Source organism: Synchiropus splendidus, chromosome 1 (genome assembly GCF_027744825.2).
Source record: "Synchiropus splendidus isolate RoL2022-P1 chromosome 1, RoL_Sspl_1.0, whole genome shotgun sequence".
Lineage (NCBI taxonomy): Eukaryota > Metazoa > Chordata > Actinopteri > Syngnathiformes > Callionymidae > Synchiropus > Synchiropus splendidus.
The window spans coordinates 22500783-22521430 of NC_071334.1; the positions used below are offsets into that span (position 1 = coordinate 22500783).

The window sequence follows — 20648 nt, forward strand, 5'->3', positions numbered from 1 at the left end:
TGATCACAGTACAGTTTCATGACTGGAAAAGAGTCTGCATTTTTTAAGACCAAAAATCTGAGTGAATGTGTATTGAAGACATGGCAAAAGTATTTAAGTTTACTTCAGTTTAAAATGTAGGTCTTGTGAAAACCACCTTCTGGTTTAAAAAAAAGATTTGAAGCACTTGAGCACATTTGAAACATTTGAAGAACTTGAAGAAATATACGAAAACACATCAAGCATTTGGATTACACACTTCTTATCTAGTTTTAACTACTCTCTTTTAAATCGCCAGTCCTTGGACCCCCGATGCAGCGAGGAAACCCTGTCCCTTGTAAATGCCTGGATGAAGGTAATAACCAGAGAGTTTAATAAAATCTCCTTCCCACTGATCATCAACAGCGTAGATAAAACAAAAAAAACAAACTTTACAAACTTTTCGCTTGTCATGTTCTGCTTTTAATTTGGTTTTTATCTTCGTTGCACTCATCTCTGTGTGTTCTGCCTAGCTTCACCAGGCACATAATGGCACATGCCTTCAATCGAACAGCGATCCACCTAATGCATGCAAGCTGCCTGGCTCCAATGGGTTGTCTCCTTGCATCAGGTTTGTGTTCCTGATTCTCTATGGATGGTGCTTGACCTTTTTTAGTTAAATACTTATGTCCATTCTGTGCCACAAAGTGTATGTTTTGTCTGGGTGTGCTTCCATTCGGGTTATCTTTGGTTTCTGTTGTCTGTCCTCATTTCTCCTTCTGGTCTTTGCATTATTTATTTAAGTATTAATAAACCTCTTAACTTCTGCTCCCATAGCCCAAGTCTTCCTGCTTTCCTTTCGCCACACACATGCTCTTGGGTTGCGTCTATCATAGATCCTCACACAGCTGACAGGAAAGAGGCAGCTGCACAATGGTTACAAACAGTGGTCTGTGTATCCATTATGTAATGGAAGCATCTGCACTGGATCAGCATTAGCACGCTTGCCCTTTAGTTTGGTTTTGAATCTTGCATTCTGACGAGAAAGAGTCATGTGCAGAGAGGAACAGGGGGATTGGAGCACAGTGGGGTCTCTGTGCAGAGGGGTGACAGGGGTGAGAGGATGTGGCTGACTGAGCAACTGCTAATGTGGATCCAATGACATTCATGTTCATCAATATTCCACTTAACACAGAGGATCCTCTTTAATTTTGCACTGGATACGGTGGGACGAGTACAAAGGGGTGAATTTGGGCACCAGAGAATTGTGAGCTCTGTGTAGTGAACAACAGTAATGTACATCGCTCTCAAGATTTCAAAGCATGATGAATGACATTCTCTTTGCAAAGAATTCCAAAGAACAACCGTATATCATTTATAAAAGATGCATACTTTAATAAAAGTAAACTATCAATTACTTTTGAGAGTGTTGTGGCTGATTAAATATACAAAATTAACACAGTTTCCTGAAGAATGAGAAAGTATATATGTGGTTAAAACGAGTCAGGCCAAACTGCTTCATCGCACCAGTATTGGAGAGTTTTCCTCCATCACAACATGACAAAAAGTGATGCACCTCAGAGCTCATGAAGCAGCAGAGGCTGGAGCCAGATGAACCTGCAGCAGGGTCAGGTTTCTGTGCCACTTCCTCTGGTTCTCTTGGAGCAAATGAATGCTGCATGCCTGTTCAGTCTGTTTGTGGATCGTTGTGCAAGTGGGTGTGTGTCAATGTGTGTAGGTTTTTGTGTTTGCATTTCTGCACATTTAGCTATTTAATCAAGAACAAAGAGAATACATGTGTAGAAGAGTACATACATACATGTGTGAAGAGTTTGAGCAAATACTCTATACTTAGATCAGCTTTATGCGTGTCCATTACGTGCGTTCTTCATGCATGACTGGGACAGTCTCCATGTAACAGTCGTGCTTGTGCAAACATATTTGAGTGTATATGTTTGACTGAATACATGTGTATGTTTATGCCTGCAAATGTGTGGGCAGTAAGTATTTCTGTTGGATTGAATGAATTAAAGCTCTTATGTCTGTGTTTGTATGAATTTATGAGCATCTGCTTGGTGGTGTCTGTGATAGTATGTTCTTTGTGCAAGAGTACAGTCAAGCTTTAATAATATGTTTGTATACAGTTTCATTAAGTTGTGCGTCCAACTTTGTACGATCACTCACCGTTATCAGAGGCCATGAAGGTCACGTTATAGATGTTGTTCTTCAGGTGAGGAGACTCACGGTCGAGGACAGCAATGGTAGAGATGCGTCCATTCAGCTGGTCGATCTCCAGCCACTTGGCGGGGTCGTAGATCTTAGCATACCTGCAGGGACAGTGAGAAAGCGGGAGAGAAAGAAGGAGAAAGAGGGATTGAGCATACGAATCAGACATGGAAAGTTCTTTATCTTGCTGTCTGGCTGCGGACCAAAGTCAGAGCTGATGAATGGAGGAGCAGCGCTCCTCAGCATGCAGCCCCAGCTAATTCATTTACGTACTTTTCAGTCTTCAATCACTTCAATTTTCAAGAATACTCAGCAACTATGTCAGACTCCATTTGCTCTGTTCAATGCATTTTACAGGTTTTGACTCTGTCCATAACAGCATCACCACACTGGGGATCAAGCAATGAAATTATTATCAAATTATTATTAAACTTGTATGTACAGATTCAGAGTATCAACCGTATTTATTAATAAATGTATCTCACTTCATGACTGAATTTCTGCTTTTCGTGTCAATCTGAGCCAACGTAAAAAATTGGAGCATAAAAACCTTCAGATATGAGGAAAAGAGGAGATAAGAAATCGGGTAACAAAATGGCAGATATGCCTGTTTGGAATATGTCTGATGTCTCATGCACTTTTCAACACTTCTGCTAAACGACCTGCAATATAATGTAAAGAATGGACGCAAAGCTCAAAATAATCTACTGAGCACAATACACTCACAAAAGGCGTGCATGTGCTTAAGAGCTTATCATTGGCTGTTGCTAAGCTACAAAGACATGGGCACCACATTTAGAAACAAATGGTGGGATGTACAAGGAAGGAATATGGGGACAGAAAGAGACGGTCCTGCAGGCTGTCTGCCTCACACTCGTCCTTTTGTTGCTTCTGCTGTGAGCATCAATGAGCAGACAAAATCCCATCGTTTCTCTATGAACAAGCTTCTCTTATATCAGAGTACACAGAGATCAGTGGGAAACCTTCATAATTGGAGAAGGTAAATGTTCCTGCTGTTTTGATGTGAAGCATGGGGCTGCCAAGAAGAGGTAGCACAGACATGGTTACGATCACAGCAGTCAAGAAACAGGATGGTGTCACTAACCAGTTCATCTATCAAACAATAAAGGTTCCGGTACAGATTGTGTATGTATGTATATATGTATCTATCTATCTCTATAATCTATAATCTATATCTATCCATCTATATATATATATATATATATATATATATATATATATATATATATATATATATATATATATATATATATATATATATATATACATATCCTACTCTTTCACACAAAGTAAAGCAGGTGAATCCTCACCGGATAGTCTGCCTCATGAAGCGGTCAGGGTCCTGGGCAGTGAATGTAGTCAACAGAGAGCCGGCGGCCTGACCCTCCTCCAGTTTGATGGGCTTTGGGTTGGGGCTAAACTCTGGGCTCTCATTGATGTCCAGGATTCTGACGGACACTGTGGCTGTCGACTGGCGCGGCAGGTGGATCCCCCGGGCCAATGGTGCCTCGTTCTCTGCCACCACGGTCAGCATGAACGACCGTGTTACCTCAAAATCTATGGGCTGGATGTACAGATGGGTGTTATATCTTTGAAGGAGCAACGATTTACCTGCAGGTTGAATGACGGTTTTGACTTTTTCAGCCTGTCCACTTTGGAGGCTACACTGAAACACTGAAATTGCTACAGAACATCAGTTGTTTATTTTAGCCATGACAATTTACATTGATACAACGACACAATTTCTCACTGTGATGTCAACAATTATTAGCTACGTTTTATTGAGCGACTATAATTGTGATGTGCTCCACTGGTGTATATCAGACCTACCTTGACTACAGTGAGAAGCCCCTCATTGGTCGTTGGGTCCGTTGGGATGGAGAAGCGACCGGTGGGATCTCCAGCTATGATGCGGTACACAGAGATCCAGGCTGGAGTGTGAGGCTGGTCTTTATCTGTCACCGTCAGGTTGGACACGATCACATTTACTCGGTTCTCGTGGACCTCTCCAAAGTACTGGCAAACAAACAGGAAAACAGACAGAAAAACCTGTCACTTAAAGGAGTCTTAATGTACATTTCATCTTTCTGCTGCTGCTTTCATCTGCTTGTCTCACTTTTTGTTTAGTTAATAAAACACTGAAACTGGATATCAAATCAATTTCCCACAAGCCAATGCCTCTTGATTTATTATGCTGGAAAGTTAGTAATATCAGTTGAATGTGGGGGATTTGGGCTCGCACACCATCTGCCAGTGTCAGTAACATCTCTGTGCGGACGACTTGCTATGCTGTTAAGGAGCCTTCAGGGATTGTATATGCCTGCATTGTATTGAGAGTGTGTGTGGAAGGACTTACAGTGTCTGTGGTAAACTCAGGGGGGTTGTCGTTGACATCAGTTATCTTGATGACAGTGGTGGCAGTGTTGGACAGACCATAAGTAGGGTTCCCCTCCATGTCTGTAGCTTGGATTATCAGAGTGTACTGGGTCACTTTCTGCAAAAACAAAAATATTGAGAAATTATACCTACAAGAACATCCGGTCTTGTTGTTTACTACTCCAAATTGTACAATTGTGTTTGACACACTTTACAAATATAATGCTGAAAGTCTTATATCACAAAAAATTGTGCTCATAAAACTACTACATGTGATGCTACATTAAAGGAGAGTTAAGTGCTGCAGACACAATTATAAAACGCACATGTCAAACCTCTCCTAAGAAATTGAAGTCATGAAAAAGCAGCATTGAATTACAAGTGTAGCGGAGCTGCATGAATTGCACAGAATGACAGCGGCTTATCTGCAGAAAGCAGACTGGCATAAAGCTACTAACTGGGACACTTAATATTTAAATCAGTAACAATTCTTTTCACGTGCAGATGTCAAACGCTTGTTAGAAGACGGCTGGTTTGATAAATCTTTTCCATGTAGAATAAAAAGGGTCCAGCTGCGAACAAGACAGACACTTCATCATCCATTGAGAGCCCCACACACCCACCTCTCGATCGAGCCCTGCTGCCACGGTGATGATGTCACCGGTCTTGTTGTTAATGGTGAACATGTTGGAGGAGGGGCTCTGGGGATTCTGGGACAGGATCTTGTATCTCAGCATCCCATTGGCAGTTTTTGGATCATCCTTGTCCACAGCAGTTACCGTCATCACAAAAGAGCCTGCAGGGTATCACAGCAAATATGCGTCAATGAGTGTCAAATTCAGTGTGTGTCATTTAGTGTGGGTGTGTGCGTTTACCAGGCTTGGATCCCTCTGGTACCGAACCGTTAAACATGGTGTGGGTGAACTCTGGTCGGTTGTCATTCTGGTCGATGACATTAATAACAATGTCGATAGGGTTCTCCACTTGATTCCCATTCAGGTCAACAGCATGAGCTCGCAACTGCACACAGACACACATATACACAATTTTTAAAAATATTTACATTGCAATCAGACTAATAAAATATTATTGAAATCACAATTATGGAGCTTTTAATCTGAGTTACTGCACAAATATTTCTATTTAATTTTTAACCTGCCATTGAATTGAATCCTATAGTACATTTTACTCCTCACGAACCTAAATAACTGCAGTTGAAACTACAAAAATAAAAAATGGTTCAACGGCTGACACATATTACCACATGATATTGTTCAACTAAAGAGCAAAGAAGAAGGAAGATAACAGTTTCACTGATTCATTTCCCTTTTTTAAATGTGTAACTAACAAGTCAGTTGAGGAAACTGATCTTATTCTTCTGTTATTTTTCAGTCTATCAGGCATCCAACTGGTTTATACAATACACACTGCCATATCACAACCTGTCAAACACAGGGAATGTACCACTTTGTCCATTAAAAGCTCTTGCTCTTGACGGAGTTGCCAATCTCTTGTGATTTATTTCTGCAGTATAAACAGTGCTGCAGGACACAGAAGAGAAAAATGTTTCGCTAGATCTCAGTGGGCAGAAGTCTGCTTGGTCACATGATTCATTGAGCCGTCATTGTACACACAACAGCTGCACATTTGTGGTTTGCCCATGACTGTAACAGAGCCGGTTCTTATGTGCCCTGTGCTGCATGAGAGCCACTCTGGCAGCATGACATTTGAATTCCACTTTCAAAAGCTTATGTCTTTTTCAGATCCTCATTGTAATGTTTCTTAACAGTCCACTTGCTTATAGAAATATTCAACATCATGAAAGTGGATATTTAATTCAACATTGTCTCCCATGCAGTGAATTTCCCTCCTTAGGAAATCTTAATAATCACCAATGTTAAACCAGCCAGGTCACACTTGTACTTCCACGTCGAGGATATGACTGTAGATTGGAGTGAGAGTCACGATGAAGCAGGCACCTTTTTTTTAATCCCCTAATGAATAAAGATGCGGCGCCAGCACACTTCCTTGTTTTGACAACTGCATCCAATCACATGAATATTTATCAAGGCTTAAATACAAATGCCCTACCGCGACTCCAGATATTTCCCCTTGTTTGAGTCATGCGTGCATCTGTGTGTGTGTGTGTGCCTTGTGATCAAAAAGGTTAGACTTCCACTCTGGGCTGTATTAGATATGGGGACCAAACACCCACCACAGGTTTAAAAGTAACATTCTGCTTCATCTACCAACAGAGATGAGAGGGAGAGCAGAGATCCAGGAGACGGTGACAGCAGAGATGAAACTTAAAGCAAACACAGAGGCTGACATGTGCTGGCGGGGGAGGACTCATCTGTCACCAGAGTTAAATCATCTCTCTGGGATTTATAACCTTACCAGTGGATTTATGACTTAATCAGAATAAAAATCCTGCATTTTTAAGAGCACATGTTGAAACTGCTCTGTTCAAGCAAGAGGCCTTGATCAACCTGGACCCTTCATCCCCTCGCTGACACTAAAACATTAAGCACTAGAAGAAAATAGTTGTCCCTTTACATATAGAGTGGCTGTGTTCACCTCTGTACTAAGCTGTCTTTATGAATCTATTCTGAACATGTAATGTTCAGCTGGATCAGTGATAAACTTTGTGCCATCAAGCCATGCGATGTTGCAGGATCATGACAACGGCAAGTCTTCTCTGTAAGTAGAACAAGACGTTTAGTAGAAAATAAGAGTATATTTCTCCAGTATATTACATAAGTATATTATTTGTCACGGATCTAATGTAGAGGGTGTGATGGGTTCTTGTACGACAGCCTTCCTCAGATCCCTCTGTCTCCCACTCCATAAAGTGGGCCCAAAGTTTATGGATGGCATTTGAAGAAGCTACCGCAGGTGATTTGACGAGGTCTTACATGGAAGTTGGAGATGTGCTCTCGGTCCAGGGGTTTGGTGACGGACAGCTGACCCGAGATGGGGTTGATGATGAAGATGCCTGTGGGAGGCTGGTCAGCCCCAGGCCCGGTCACACTATAGCGCAGCAACCTGTTCTTGTCCCTGTCTGAACGGATCTGCAGCAGGAAAAAAATGAAGGAAAAATCAGAGCATGCATTCACTTGAAGGGGAAAAAATCATTTTGAAGCATTTTTATGTGACTTTTTTATGATGCTCTAAGCTCAAGAGGCAGGAGTCACCACAGGAGTCACCCGCAGGTTGGTTGTCAAGTATCCTGATAATTCATGTTAAACTTGGGGAAACTGCTAGGAAAGCCAGACACACAAAAACAAGCCAAAGTAAATTTCCCCAAATGAATTTCCCTGTGAATGCAATAGTCCTCTGAGAATTCCTGATCTATCAATGACTGTAATCAATGAATGTAAGTGTGGACGTCATTGATCATAATGGATGATGATGTCCACACTTAGCCAAATAAATCAAACTAAGTTTACAACATCAACTTCACAAGAGCCACGAGTGACAAATGACCAAAGGATCAGACCTAATGGTAGATTGTAATCTGCCAGTAAGGCCCCTGTGATGGAGGCTGTATTTAATTTTTTTTAATTAAATTTTATAATTGGATTGTTTCATAACTTGTGCTTAAAACAAGTACAACATATACACGAGAACGTCAACTTGTGAGTTCAGAATACATTTGTTAGGCACTTCTTATTGCAAAAAGTTACATGACTAAACGGGGGGTTAGATGAAAGTGCTTTCAAAGCTTTGGTGTTATCTTGACATAAATCACTTTAGTGTTACTGATGTCTCACAGATATCAAAAGCTTTAAAAGCACAATCATTGTCTCATGTATCATCTGACTGCAGGGTTGCGTGGTCAACACCTCCGGCTGTGAGCGGACCAAATCTGATTTGATGCCAGACGCAATGACACCATCCTTCACAGTGTCGGCGTGATTATAGCAAGAGAAAGAAAGGCAGCGTCATGTCGACAGGTCTAGACACACGCAAACATGTTTACAGAACCGATATGAACAGAGGATCAAAGCAGAGTTAAGCAGAAAATCCAATCCGTCCCTTCAGACCACATTTGTCTATCTGACCTCAATATTTTATCCATTTTACAGGGAAAACAATCTTATCAAGGGATTTGTGTTCGGAAAGTGAAGGAAGAAGACTGCAGCTCCACTCACATCAAAAGACGGACCAAAGCTATCTTTCATGTGTCTGTTAGAACAAACTCTGCGGTTGGTGTTAAAACAGGGGATCGGGTGTCAATCCATATGAGATGTAGCGAGGGAAAAGTACACCACGAGTTTAATTCGATTTGAATTCTTTCAGATCTTGTAACTGAGTCACACAGACATTCAGTTCTTGAAGTACAAGCTGACATGGGCATAAATGTACAAGGCAATAAGCCAGTGAAGACATCCTTTATCGCACTCATATATGCAAGTCACCGCAACTTACCATCATGACACATTACACACACATCAACAACATTTTCATGAGAAGAAATATCAGCCATAGTATCACATCAATATTTGTGTCTAGCTAAAAAGTTTATTTTTTTACTTGTAGTTTAAGTGTAGTTCAATTAGGGTCTTGTCTGGCACGGTCTTTCACAGACAGTTTTTCATGTGTAGCCTTCCATAATGTTTCATGCATGATTTGTGGTCTATTTATTTATATCTGTATATCTCTATTCATATCTTTTAAAAGAAAAATATGTTTTTATTTGGCTGACAAAAGTCTGAATAGGGACAAATAGTGTAGGTCGACAGGTCTTATCCTTGATCAGGTTATTTAGTCATCCTGGTTGAACAATGCTCTGATGCGATACTGAGATCACTATTTGTTCGTTTATTGCTAAATTGACATTCTGCCTGAGATCATGCTGTCATATTTCAAAGTTGTGCGCTTCATCACAATACTGTGCCCTTCCTTTTTTTAATTAAAGCGTTGACAACTAATTGATGGATGGCAGAGGTAGAACGGTAGAACTATTCCACTATTGACTTTAAGTCACACTGACACCTTTAGCACAATGTTGGGTTTAATAGGCTGTTGACATTTCCTGTCAAATAGTGAGCAATAATTTATCATTGCCAGTTTGTTTGTCCTAAAACACAGTTACGTAATATTTTCATCACTCAGTGACAGATCAGTTTTTTTTCATTATGTAACTACAGTGAGGAAATTCAAAATAACATCAATCAATTCACGCAAATGCAAAATGACATCACATGATGCACATCACCTAAGAGATACATAGATGCAAAGATCACGCGACTGTAGTTTATCTTATTTTCTAGACATTTATTTCAGGTTTTCCATCCTTGAACTATTACATTTTATTTAGTATTATTTTTCAAAAACAAACAAATAAGGAGACCATATCTGGTTAAAAATGGATTATGAACATTCTTCCAAAAGAAAATGTGCAAAAACAAGAACTGTGCTCTTGCAACTGTGTAATCATTTGTGACTGTGAACCATTGTTAGCGTGCTGTTCTGGGCAAAATCCCAAGGGGTCCCATGTGGTTGTGCGATAATGTTTTTTAGTGAGGTGAGAAAGAAGCACCTGACACAAATCCTGAAGTGGGTCAAACAGAACTTAGTCTGCCACAGTTTAGCCCTGAACTGCATAATTGAATCCAGAACAGATATGTGATGAGAGTGAGTCACTCAGCTATGCTACATAAATATATTCACACTGTGCAATACTCCCTGTAAAATAGGGCTTCATAGTGACTGTATGATCAGTATGTGTGTGAGTGTGTTTGTTACTTACTCGCACTAAGTCCTCAGGGAACTGTCCGCGTGAGTTCTCCGGGACGTTGATAGGCGGAATGACCCAGTCCCTTTTTACTCGCCTCAGAGAACCATCACCCTTAACAACCACGCTGCGCCATGGAAACAAGATCTCTGGTACCTGCTGAGTCACTGTTGCATCACTGGGCTTCACCTGCGGAGACAGTAAACAAGAACAGAGCCGTAAACACACATACACACTCGCAGTAGTAGCTCAGTTCCAGAGACAACATGCTGACAAGACATAGTGAGTCAGGATATCTCTGACCTCCTTCCAGAGGCACGGATTAATGCGCTCATTATAGCGCTTCTGATAAATGGCCACCACCTGTCCTTGTTCCTTCGTGACTGCGTGTGTATTCTGTTGGGCCACTGATCCGCATGACAGGTCAGCACCAATGTGCCGGGCTTCTGGAGACAGTAAATTCAGCAAAGCCGAATATGCACGGTGAAGTTGTTAAAAAAAATAGGTGAGGCAGAATCAAGTGATTCATATCCTAAAATCTACAGGTCATGGAGGTGATCACAGAAACATTAGGCAGCAACCAAATCTCTGTCCAGGCCGCGACCAACCACTGACTTTCCAAACACACACGCAGTGATGAGAAGAATGTATGCAAGTTTTTTAAAGCACTGTTGCAATTCACTCCATCCGCCAGGCAAAAGGGAGACATTGTTGATCTCCAATCGACCCAGGTTTGACCATTAAAACCATTCACAGAGAAGCAGGTAATGAAGTCGAATTATGAGCGACTCATACTTGAAACACTGCAGAGATGCACAGCTGCTCAGCTCAACTCTCCGTTGGTTCTGGTTTCTAAACTTTAATAAAACCAACTGAGTCATTTTATTCAATTTATATTCTTCATTAAAACAGGGACTTGCATTCCAGACATTAAGCTTAGCATTTGTTAAAAAGCATTAAGAGAGGCAACACAAAATGTGACAAAACATAAAAAAAGCACATTTCCAAGTCTTTAACAGTAAAAATATTACATCCAGAATCATGCCAAAATATGGATGAAAGTATATGGACGAAACTAAACAAAAATGTAACATTATCATGCACTAACCATGCTTATTTTAGATGCATTTCAGATAAACACAACAAACTAGTACGGACTCCAACCATCCACTGAAATTAAACAGACACGGTCAGATTACATCAGTGTCCTGCTTCATCCATATGGCTGGGTCATAGAAGGTGTTGGGGTGAGCAGGGGCATCATCCATCATTAACTAGTCACATAAAGCTCTGAATAGCATATTCTGTCATTTACGGCATCACTGTATCAGCAGAAACAGCGACCAGTTAACCAAATTAAAAGGTCAACGCCTCGGTCACAACAATAGATAAGATCATCACCAGTCAAAATGAAACACTACGGTGTAAGAGTGTCGCCTGAACATCTGATTTCAAACCTGTTCCATTCACCGTTGAAGGACACGGGATGACTCTCCTGCCAAATGACTATTACCTTCTGCCTGAGATGCCTTTTCCTCATGAAGGATTGTTGACAGCGTCTTTTGCTCTAGCTGAATCCTTCATTCAGCTCCAGCATATGCCAGCTGGCAATATCTCAGCAGTGTTTGGAAGGAGAGCCAATCAAACCCACCGTCTTGTCTAAATAAAAGCAGAGGGCCTTATTATCGCTCACAAACTAACTCACAGATGGCTTTTTGACTTGCTTTGTCTCCGTAATCAGTGCTTGGCCAAGCACGCGGGGCGGCAAGAGCCCAGATTTGATGTCTGCACATAGTTCATCCAGCATTAGCAAGCGCCTCGGGGGGGATAGAAGCCCATCATGTTCAGACTGCTTGATGAGTCTCCACTTCTGGCTGATGCAGGTATGTAATTACAACTGGAAATGTTAATGGTCTCAGGATTCACGCCGTTTATCAGAGGAGGCGCTTCCATGGAAACACACGGCACAAGTATTCAATAATCTAAGTCGATGTGGCGCTGAGTCTTGGCTGATACGGTTCTGAGCCAGGAAAAGCTAGATAGACTGAGGGTTGTGATTTGTGTAATAAAAATTTCCCTGTGTAACAATGCACTTAAATGTCATGGAAATGTCAGTTCACTTCAAAGCAGCACGATGCTCGTCTGGCCATAGAAAAGCTCATAGAAAAGGCCATAGAAAAGCTCATAAATTAAAGCAGGGGTTGCAATTTTAGATAAAAATACTGTGTGAGTTAAGTTGACTTTGGGACCCATGATCTAAATTTCAAGCTGTGACTCAAATAACATTTTAGTATTGAGAGTGGGTTGTGCTTCTGCGATGGGAACGTTTTGGGACACACATCATCAGCAGTGTACCACACAGGTTTTCAGCCTAGGGTGGCCAGCTACAGGGTGTTCAACCCAGAGCTTGTGTCCCACGCCCAATCGTGATGCTCACCTCATTTTTGTGACTCCCATTGGACCGTTAAAATATCCATTAAAGACAAAAATGGGCAGTTTGAACATCACAAGTAACACAACACCAAAGTTAAATGATAGTTTAATTACCTAAAAACGGACAATGTTTTGGTCCAGGCCAAAAGCAACTTTGTGAGCCACATTTGTATCGCGACATGGTAGTCGAGGATCAGTGGATTATAATGCAGAGTGCCAGTTATCATTTTCTTACAGAAATTGGTTGTTCTACACAACGTGACTTTGAGATTGTAAAAACCGCAATTGGACGTCTGACTCTCCGTCTGCACCGCGGTAATTTTGGATGTAAACTAAGAGTGAAAGAGGCAGCAGTGCTCCACAATGCACTTCAATATGACATGCCTCATCAAGCCCTACAGTATATGTCGGCCGGTGCAGTTGGCCAATCAGTTCCACTTCACCCATGGATTGGTTGCGCCAACAGTTTGTATAACTCGCCTCAGTTACTGCTCAATTTCCGACGTGGATTCAGCTGCACCAGAAGCAGAGATGGGGGATTCATTTCCATGAAAAACAGTGTCAGTCATTTAAGAGTGGATTGGTGCTGCAGACCTGCACCAGAGGCAGGTGATGCCCTCCCACACCTACACCATTAAACCAGATTTCTAGTAATCAATTATTGCAAATTAGTCTTCATATTTCTTATAAAATAAACATGAAATTGATTGTTGGCTTAAGTTTGCATTCTTGCGAGAGAAATGATGTTTTTTGCCAATGATTTTGCACTGTACAGCAAATATTGCACCAATGCTTGATCTGATGAAAATTGCAAATGAAATGAAAATCGCAAATCCCTAGTGGAGAGTAACAGACATACCTGGTCTGGCATATTTCCTTTTTGCGGAACCAGCATATGGACTCTGGTTTTCCAGACATATTTTGTCTGCTGGTCTTTAGCGTAGACCACCACCACTCTGTCCTTTCCTGCGAGTGTGAGGTGACGGAGGGTGACGAGAACGCCGTCCTGATTCACGCTGAAGTCTTTAGCATCTCCAGCCTTCAACCATACCTTCCCTGCATCGCAGTCCCGGAAGCTCACTGCAGAGGAAAGAGAGGCAGGGTTTTATGTAAGGAACTTACACCAAAATACCATTGCTCAAAACTCTGTAAACAGCAAGGGAAAAAAGGCTGTTGAGTGGACAGTTGAGTGGACTTAACAGGAAAAACAAGGAACTAAACAGATCAGTTACTTCAACTTTTACAGGAAGGTACAAATCGAAGAAAACTAAATTTAGGGGGGGTTAAATTTTTCAATGGGCTCTGCGACCTGAATATGCCAAACTTCGTAGTTGGTTTTTTTTGGTGACCTTTAAATTACCAACAAATTCAGTACAAAGCTAAGTGTAGATATTAAAAACTCTTGCGGTCTTAAGTGATGCTTTACTAGATGTTAAGACTGTCATTCTCATGTTCACTCTTCACATCCTGGGAGTCCTGAGAAGGTGCTGTTCATCCGCATTCACATGCAGTATGAGGAATTGCATGTTTCATTAACCTCTATGTTATTGGAATCCAGAGTAGCCAAAATACATTAGGACGCAGTATTACATCACATTATATATACAAATCTTATGTTACATTAGGACTGCACGTTTATGGCCAAAATAATCCCGATTATTTTGATCAATATTTCAATGACGATTATTACCGTAATTTCCGGACTATAAGCCGCTACTTTTTTCTCGCGGTCTGAACCCTGCGGCTTATAAAAAGATGCGGCTAATATATTGATTTTTACAGGGATATTCCAATCAATCGGCCACCGATTATGAAAGGCTGAACTGGTTGTGATCTGTGAATGCCGACCACTGCCTGTCATTGCCGGTCACAAAATCTGATCACATGTGACAGCAGCCGTTCTGATGAGGCACCGCTGGCGGTTTGTGATGCGTCCGCTCCTCCCTCCCGACTCGCCACTCGCTTGGCAACGGCGTGTCTAATGCGGAAGCTTTTTTCAGTCTGTCATGTCAAGTTTGCATCCTGCAGCACATGCACGTTAAAAGGCGTCAACGCCACGAATTCAATACGATATTTAAAACACCAGCACTTGACGGAGCACAGTGAGTTTTCTGGTGCTCATGAAAGTGAAACTACAGGAACCAGCGGTCGCTCGCGACACTCGCCAGTCTGAGCGTGACGTTCAGAACGCGAAGCATATTGCCCGAGAAATAATCATTAATTTCACCGCGCCAGATGAGCAGCCTTTCTAAGGTGTCGTTTTAAGACGGAATCAACCGCGGCCGAATCCGCTGCAGTCTTGTGTGTGTCAGATGCAGCGTTCGCGGTGAATCTGAAACTTTTGCAACCGTCCAGAGTGAGAACTTTCAGGAGGTTGAAGACACCGCGCTGCTTCAGCTGAGTGCTCTCCCTGTCGCTCGGAGCATCCCGAGTTTTTAGAGTCTAATGAGCATGCTCTTTGCTGGCAAAAATATTGAGCATCGTCACATCAAACCGATGACATCACGGGCGTTTTATTTACCTTAGAGCACTCAAATTGCGCTGTTTTCGCCTGCGTATCCGCAGCTCTGTTAACAGAGACGATCTACTGGAAACACTGAAAACAGCGCTTTCTGAACACTTTAAATGTAAATAAGATGTGAGGAGTTCATGACTGGAGTTCAGAACATTGGCAAGATTGTTTCATGAGTCAGTCTCGACACTGGACCCCGTTTTCAAAACTAGTACTAGAGGATCGCTAGAAGTGATCCTCATGCATTTTCTGCGGCGCAGACAGCAACGGTGCACCCGCGGCTTATAGACTGGTGCGGCTTATGTATGAACAAAATCCATTTTCCTTCTTAGATTTGGTGGGTGCGGCTAATATTCCGGTGCGCTCTGTAGTCCGGAAAATACGGTAATAACCATTTTCCATAGAGGGAAAGACATCTGTATTTTCCTAGCTTTATTTAAAAAAATGTGTGAACAGCTTTAAATGCAAAATGCAAAACAGAATACATATGCTGTTAAGAGTACAATTACAAAGTTAGCCTGTGAAGTTGTGAGCATAAATGCGGCTAGCAACAGTAGTTCAGTAATATGGTTCTCCAGAATGTATATTTACTTCCTCCCTGAATTGACAGATCTCATGATGTTGTTTTTGCGTACAAACTGGACAAAGTTTCAAATTTACTTGCACTGCCTCGACATTGCTCACAAAAATCTCATCAATTGGTTGTAGTCTTGAGCCCTGTAAATGGCTATATCGTCAACCAGTGCAGTTTCTATGTGCAAGCCAATTAAAACAATTTAAATATGATTTATTGTGCAGCCATATTTTATAACATATGTTGGTGATACAATACAATAGACATCATGAGAACCAAGTTTCACAGAGAAAACGATCGTATATGTAAGAGAAAATAAGATTCCTTTATGCATCACAATTTAAAAATAAACACTGTCGCTACAGTTTGTATTTTTGGCAGTGGCTTCATTACAAGTGCTGATCAATAACCAAATGAGATAAAACGAAGATCCTCTCGGTCTTCTATTTGGGCATTGATGATGCAAATGTATTCCATCTCCATAGCAGATAGAAACACACCTTTGTGATTCAGTTTATTTTAGGGGGTGACTGAAGACTCGATTGAAAAACAGAGTTGATGAAGGGATGGAAATAGCAGGCGTGAGATGAAGACTGACAGGAAGAGAGTGAGAGCGAAAACTAAGCGTGAAACAGCAACACACCGAGGTTTGAAGAGCTGCTGTGATTGCTGCTGCTGTGGGTGGAAGCGTGCGCGTCTAGGCAAAATACAATTTACATACTTCCACCTCGGTGCTTATATTTGTGTGTGATGCAAACTATGTATCAACGTTCAGCACATCAGAGAGACAAATAGTAGATTTCCTACTGAAACATAAATCTTTTTTTCCCCACATATGTTTTTGTCTCAAGGAAGCGCCCCATTGGGTCCAGGCAGTTATTGTTATTGCTTGGACAAGGGCTAAAAAAGCCTCTCCATTGCGCACACTGAGTTTGTTTTAGTTAATGTCTTGGTGAGCATGCAAGAAGGGGGAGATTATTCTGGCCAGGAGCAGGAAAATAAGGTCTAATTACAATATTGCTTCGAATGAGAGAAGCAAACAAACCTAAAATGTAAGCTTCAAGTCATCATTAGTGCTGATAATTGTAAAATATTACATTTCCTCTTGTTGAAACATGTTTACTCTGTGAGGTACTGGTTAAGCTAGAATGCGGAACGTTACTTTGACAACAGAGTACGTTTAGCACAAACACATAAATATATTATATATATATAAAATGTATTTTTTCCTCAACAGTCCAACAACATTTATTTCATTTGACAGTACACAAGTCTATGCTACTTATGTTGATGGCCCCTGATTCGCAATCTATATCATTCAGCTTCATGTCGAGAAGCAGAAACAGACATATGGTGCAGAGATGTGGGCGTCCCACAGCCATCAGACTTCTTTTCGTTAGTAGCTATGATCGCGTACTGTGCATATTCAAGTAAACAATTGGGTCACGGTGGTTGATGGTGTTCATGAAAAACATCCACAAGTTTCAAATGAACCATCAACAAACTTCTGTTTCTACTTCAGCTGCTACCTCTTTGACTTATCAGTAATGGGCACGGTATACAGCCTCTTCAAGGGCCATTAATATCTCGCAAACTCTGGTCGGAGCAGCCATGGCACCCACGCAGCACTGCACCCCCCCTCCATCACCACCCCTCCCCGACAGCTCTCCACCGCTTGGTGTAAATCCTCATACATTATCAATGCTCATGCTCAGAAACACTGCTGTGTGAAGTGAGAGCTGTCTGCTTTAACGCCCCCCTTCTCCTGGCACTGGGAGGAACTGGGGCAGAACATTTCTGAGTGTGAGCCTTAGATTCAGTTGCTGGGCAGCTGTGGGTGGATCCCCATCCAACATCCTACAGTAAAGAAGCACTATCAAAACAGCACAGATACGTAAACACCATTAGATAAGCTGATCTGAGGATCTTTTTTTCCCTTTATAAATCCCTATCTCACTCAGACATCTCCGCTTTAAAGGCTGTGCTGAATCTTCTCACAATAGAGACTGGTCATCTACTCACTGCATCAACCAGTGACATTTATGAGAAGCAGTATGAATACTTCAACAGCTGAACAGTGCATACACACAGCATTACTTAATAATACAGAGAAATAATGAATTACTGTTCACCTGTTAACAAATAAGAAAATAATAATCAATATGAATCACAGCAATGAACGCAAGCACGCTAAGCACGTCTGTCCATGGAGCTTTCCAGAGCACGGTTATGATGAGCTTTTTCTCCCCCCACAACTTTATCGATCACATCCCTGTGTGGTATTGATCATTGCTGCTCTTGTCGGGAGGCACATTCAATGCAGAGACGGTTCCTTGAGAATTTTTCCTCGGCCGCTGCTGAGCACTTCCCTCCGACTGGGTTCATACACTTAATTACACTCATTTATCTCACAGAAATTCTTGCAGCTTGTCTCTCCCTGGCGCTATAATTCACAGGGGCTGAAGATTTGATCGCAGCCTTCGACAATTATTCTGGAGAGAAAATGGAAAAAGTAGACTTAGGCCGATAAAATGGCCAATGAATTTTCCTTAATTCCTCAGACGGACGGCTTGCATTTCTGGTCAAGATTGAACTGTGACAGTAGCATCTGTAATACACTAGATGATGCATGGAGGGCAAGTCAAAGGTGTGGCCCGGGGGCACATGTAGCCCTTGGTCCAATTTCATGTAGCTTGCAGAGTACTGTGAGAAATATGTTCTGTCCAGCCAGAACCGGTTACAGGATTACGCTGAATATATCATGACATTTCACAGTCTTATATTGACTCACAGATCAAACAGGGATAGAGAAATGGTTAAAGACACGCAAATTTGTATGTGAAATCTTAGCTAACTTATACAACATATAGTAAAAACTTTACTACATTACAGTAACTTTACAAAGCAGAGATATAATAATTTGCGCGTGACTTGCACTTGAAACAGTTACGCAACTTTCAGACGGCATAATTGAATTTTATTATTTCATTGAATTTTATACCTCAGGAAGAACGTATAAATGCGCAGTATAAAACGATCATATATTGTCCACAAAGGTGGGTCTACTGAATTACAATGCTAAATAAGTGTAAATCTTGTGAATCAAAGTAAGAATAGGAAACAAGCAAAAGTGAAGTCACTGGAGGTAGATCAAATATAAACAAATAGCAACTGATACCAACCTATCAAAACAGAGCATAGAAGCAATCAAAAACTTTGTTTCACCGGTGTAAGACAGAGCAAGTCCCACTATTGGCCCGTACGCAGTCTATGTTTTCTTTTGCTGACCCTTATAAACAAAGTTTTACATTACGCTGAGAGTTGCTGAGCGTAGTTGCTTAACATGGACCTGCTCTTCTTCCTCAGTATTCAGTGATATTGCCACTACTTCTACCATTTTGATGCACAGTGCACCGTTGTTTCGTACCTCCAGAGACGTCACAAGATGGCGGCGCCATTGGTCCCACTCATTAGAATCTCGCCAGTATCACAAAACATTTTAGGGTAACCTTTGGCAACAAAATTCTATCTCTAGTTTTCTATACATGGAATGGAAAACCAGTACTTATTGATTATGCATTGGTTGACGTTGGTGTTGACGTCAGTGACACTTTCAAGTAAGTCCTTGAACTTCATCATCATCACACAGTTTAAAAAAATCAAATAAATAAAACAGTTTCATTTCTGCAAAAGAAAATGGGAAACATGAATGAAAAACATTAAAGAAATTTCTAATATTAAACAGTATTTAACAATGATGAGGTGTGGACTCAAACTTTGGTTCAGTACAGATCTGTGTGTTGACATTTCGGTTCGGTACATTTTCTGTACAGCAAGGGACAGGAACGCAACAATTATAAATATTAACACTTAGAATTTGTCTTTCCTCCTTTTGAGTAAATTAGTGCCCCAACAGTCTTGAACCAAAATGTTTTATTTAACCAGTATTTAAACAAAAACGCTTCTTCATAAGATTTTGAAAACAGATTTCAACAATGCAGAGGATCTAAATTAAATACAAGGGTTAGATTGTGTTTTGTTGCCACTTAAATCTGGAAAACAAACTGCACAATCCAGTTCCTGAACTGGTCACGGGGTACGGCCGCTTCCGACGCTTTAAATGTCATGAGTCATAATGTCATAATGGAGAATGCCTCTGTACTGTACGTGCTTCACTAAACCGGCCAGTTTACTTCAACTGCACATCTAGCTTTAGTTGTCGATTTGTTTACGCAGGTATGCCAGCTTTGGTAATGACACATCATGAATGTTCTTCTGACAATAGCAGATAGAATTTTTCTCATTTGAAAGCACAGCGTTGCACCACAAGATACATCATCTATCACACAGATAATGAAATAAATTAATGAAAAAAGGACCATTTAAAAGCCCATCTGTCAGTACTTCCACCGCACTGGCTGAGGCTTAATTAAAAGACAGACATTTGCATACATAAAAAACAAAAAAAAGTAAATGCAGCAACACATACACATGCATACAATCATATGCAAACACAGGTCAACAATGTGAACTTAACAGGATTAAAGCCATACTGGATTTTCCACTTCTGAACTTGTGGCATTTTCACCGACTGGCGGTGTGCGTTTGTGTCTCTGGGGAACAGCTGGCTGTTAGTAGATAAACAGTCTTGAAGTGAAGCCAGAGGCATGGTTCTGTTGTCGCTCTGTTAGTCCAACTCAAACACAGATTTAACAGCAAATCATATTTCATGAATTTAAAAGTTAGTTAAGGAGCTGTTGACACTGCGGAATTAAAAAGTATAAAAAATAAATTCACACATCACACCT

At 41.1% G+C, this 20648-nt stretch overlaps 1 protein-coding gene across 1 annotated transcript in view; it reads right to left on the minus strand.

Annotated features, from left to right (window-relative positions):
- LOC128752792 (cadherin-2-like) overlaps positions 1 to 20648 on the minus strand; it is a 67284-nt gene that overhangs the window by 14213 nt on the left and 32423 nt on the right. Inside the window, exons 3-11 of the mRNA XM_053854412.1 lie at positions 13614 to 13834; positions 10337 to 10510; positions 7497 to 7652; positions 5457 to 5601; positions 5205 to 5377; positions 4562 to 4699; positions 4036 to 4221; positions 3516 to 3769; positions 2143 to 2285 (exon numbers count right to left, since the gene is read on the minus strand). Coding sequence (XP_053710387.1) covers positions 2143 to 2285; positions 3516 to 3769; positions 4036 to 4221; positions 4562 to 4699; positions 5205 to 5377; positions 5457 to 5601; positions 7497 to 7652; positions 10337 to 10510; positions 13614 to 13834 — 1590 coding nt within the window. The remainder of the gene's footprint in view (positions 1 to 2142; positions 2286 to 3515; positions 3770 to 4035; positions 4222 to 4561; positions 4700 to 5204; positions 5378 to 5456; positions 5602 to 7496; positions 7653 to 10336; positions 10511 to 13613; positions 13835 to 20648) is intronic.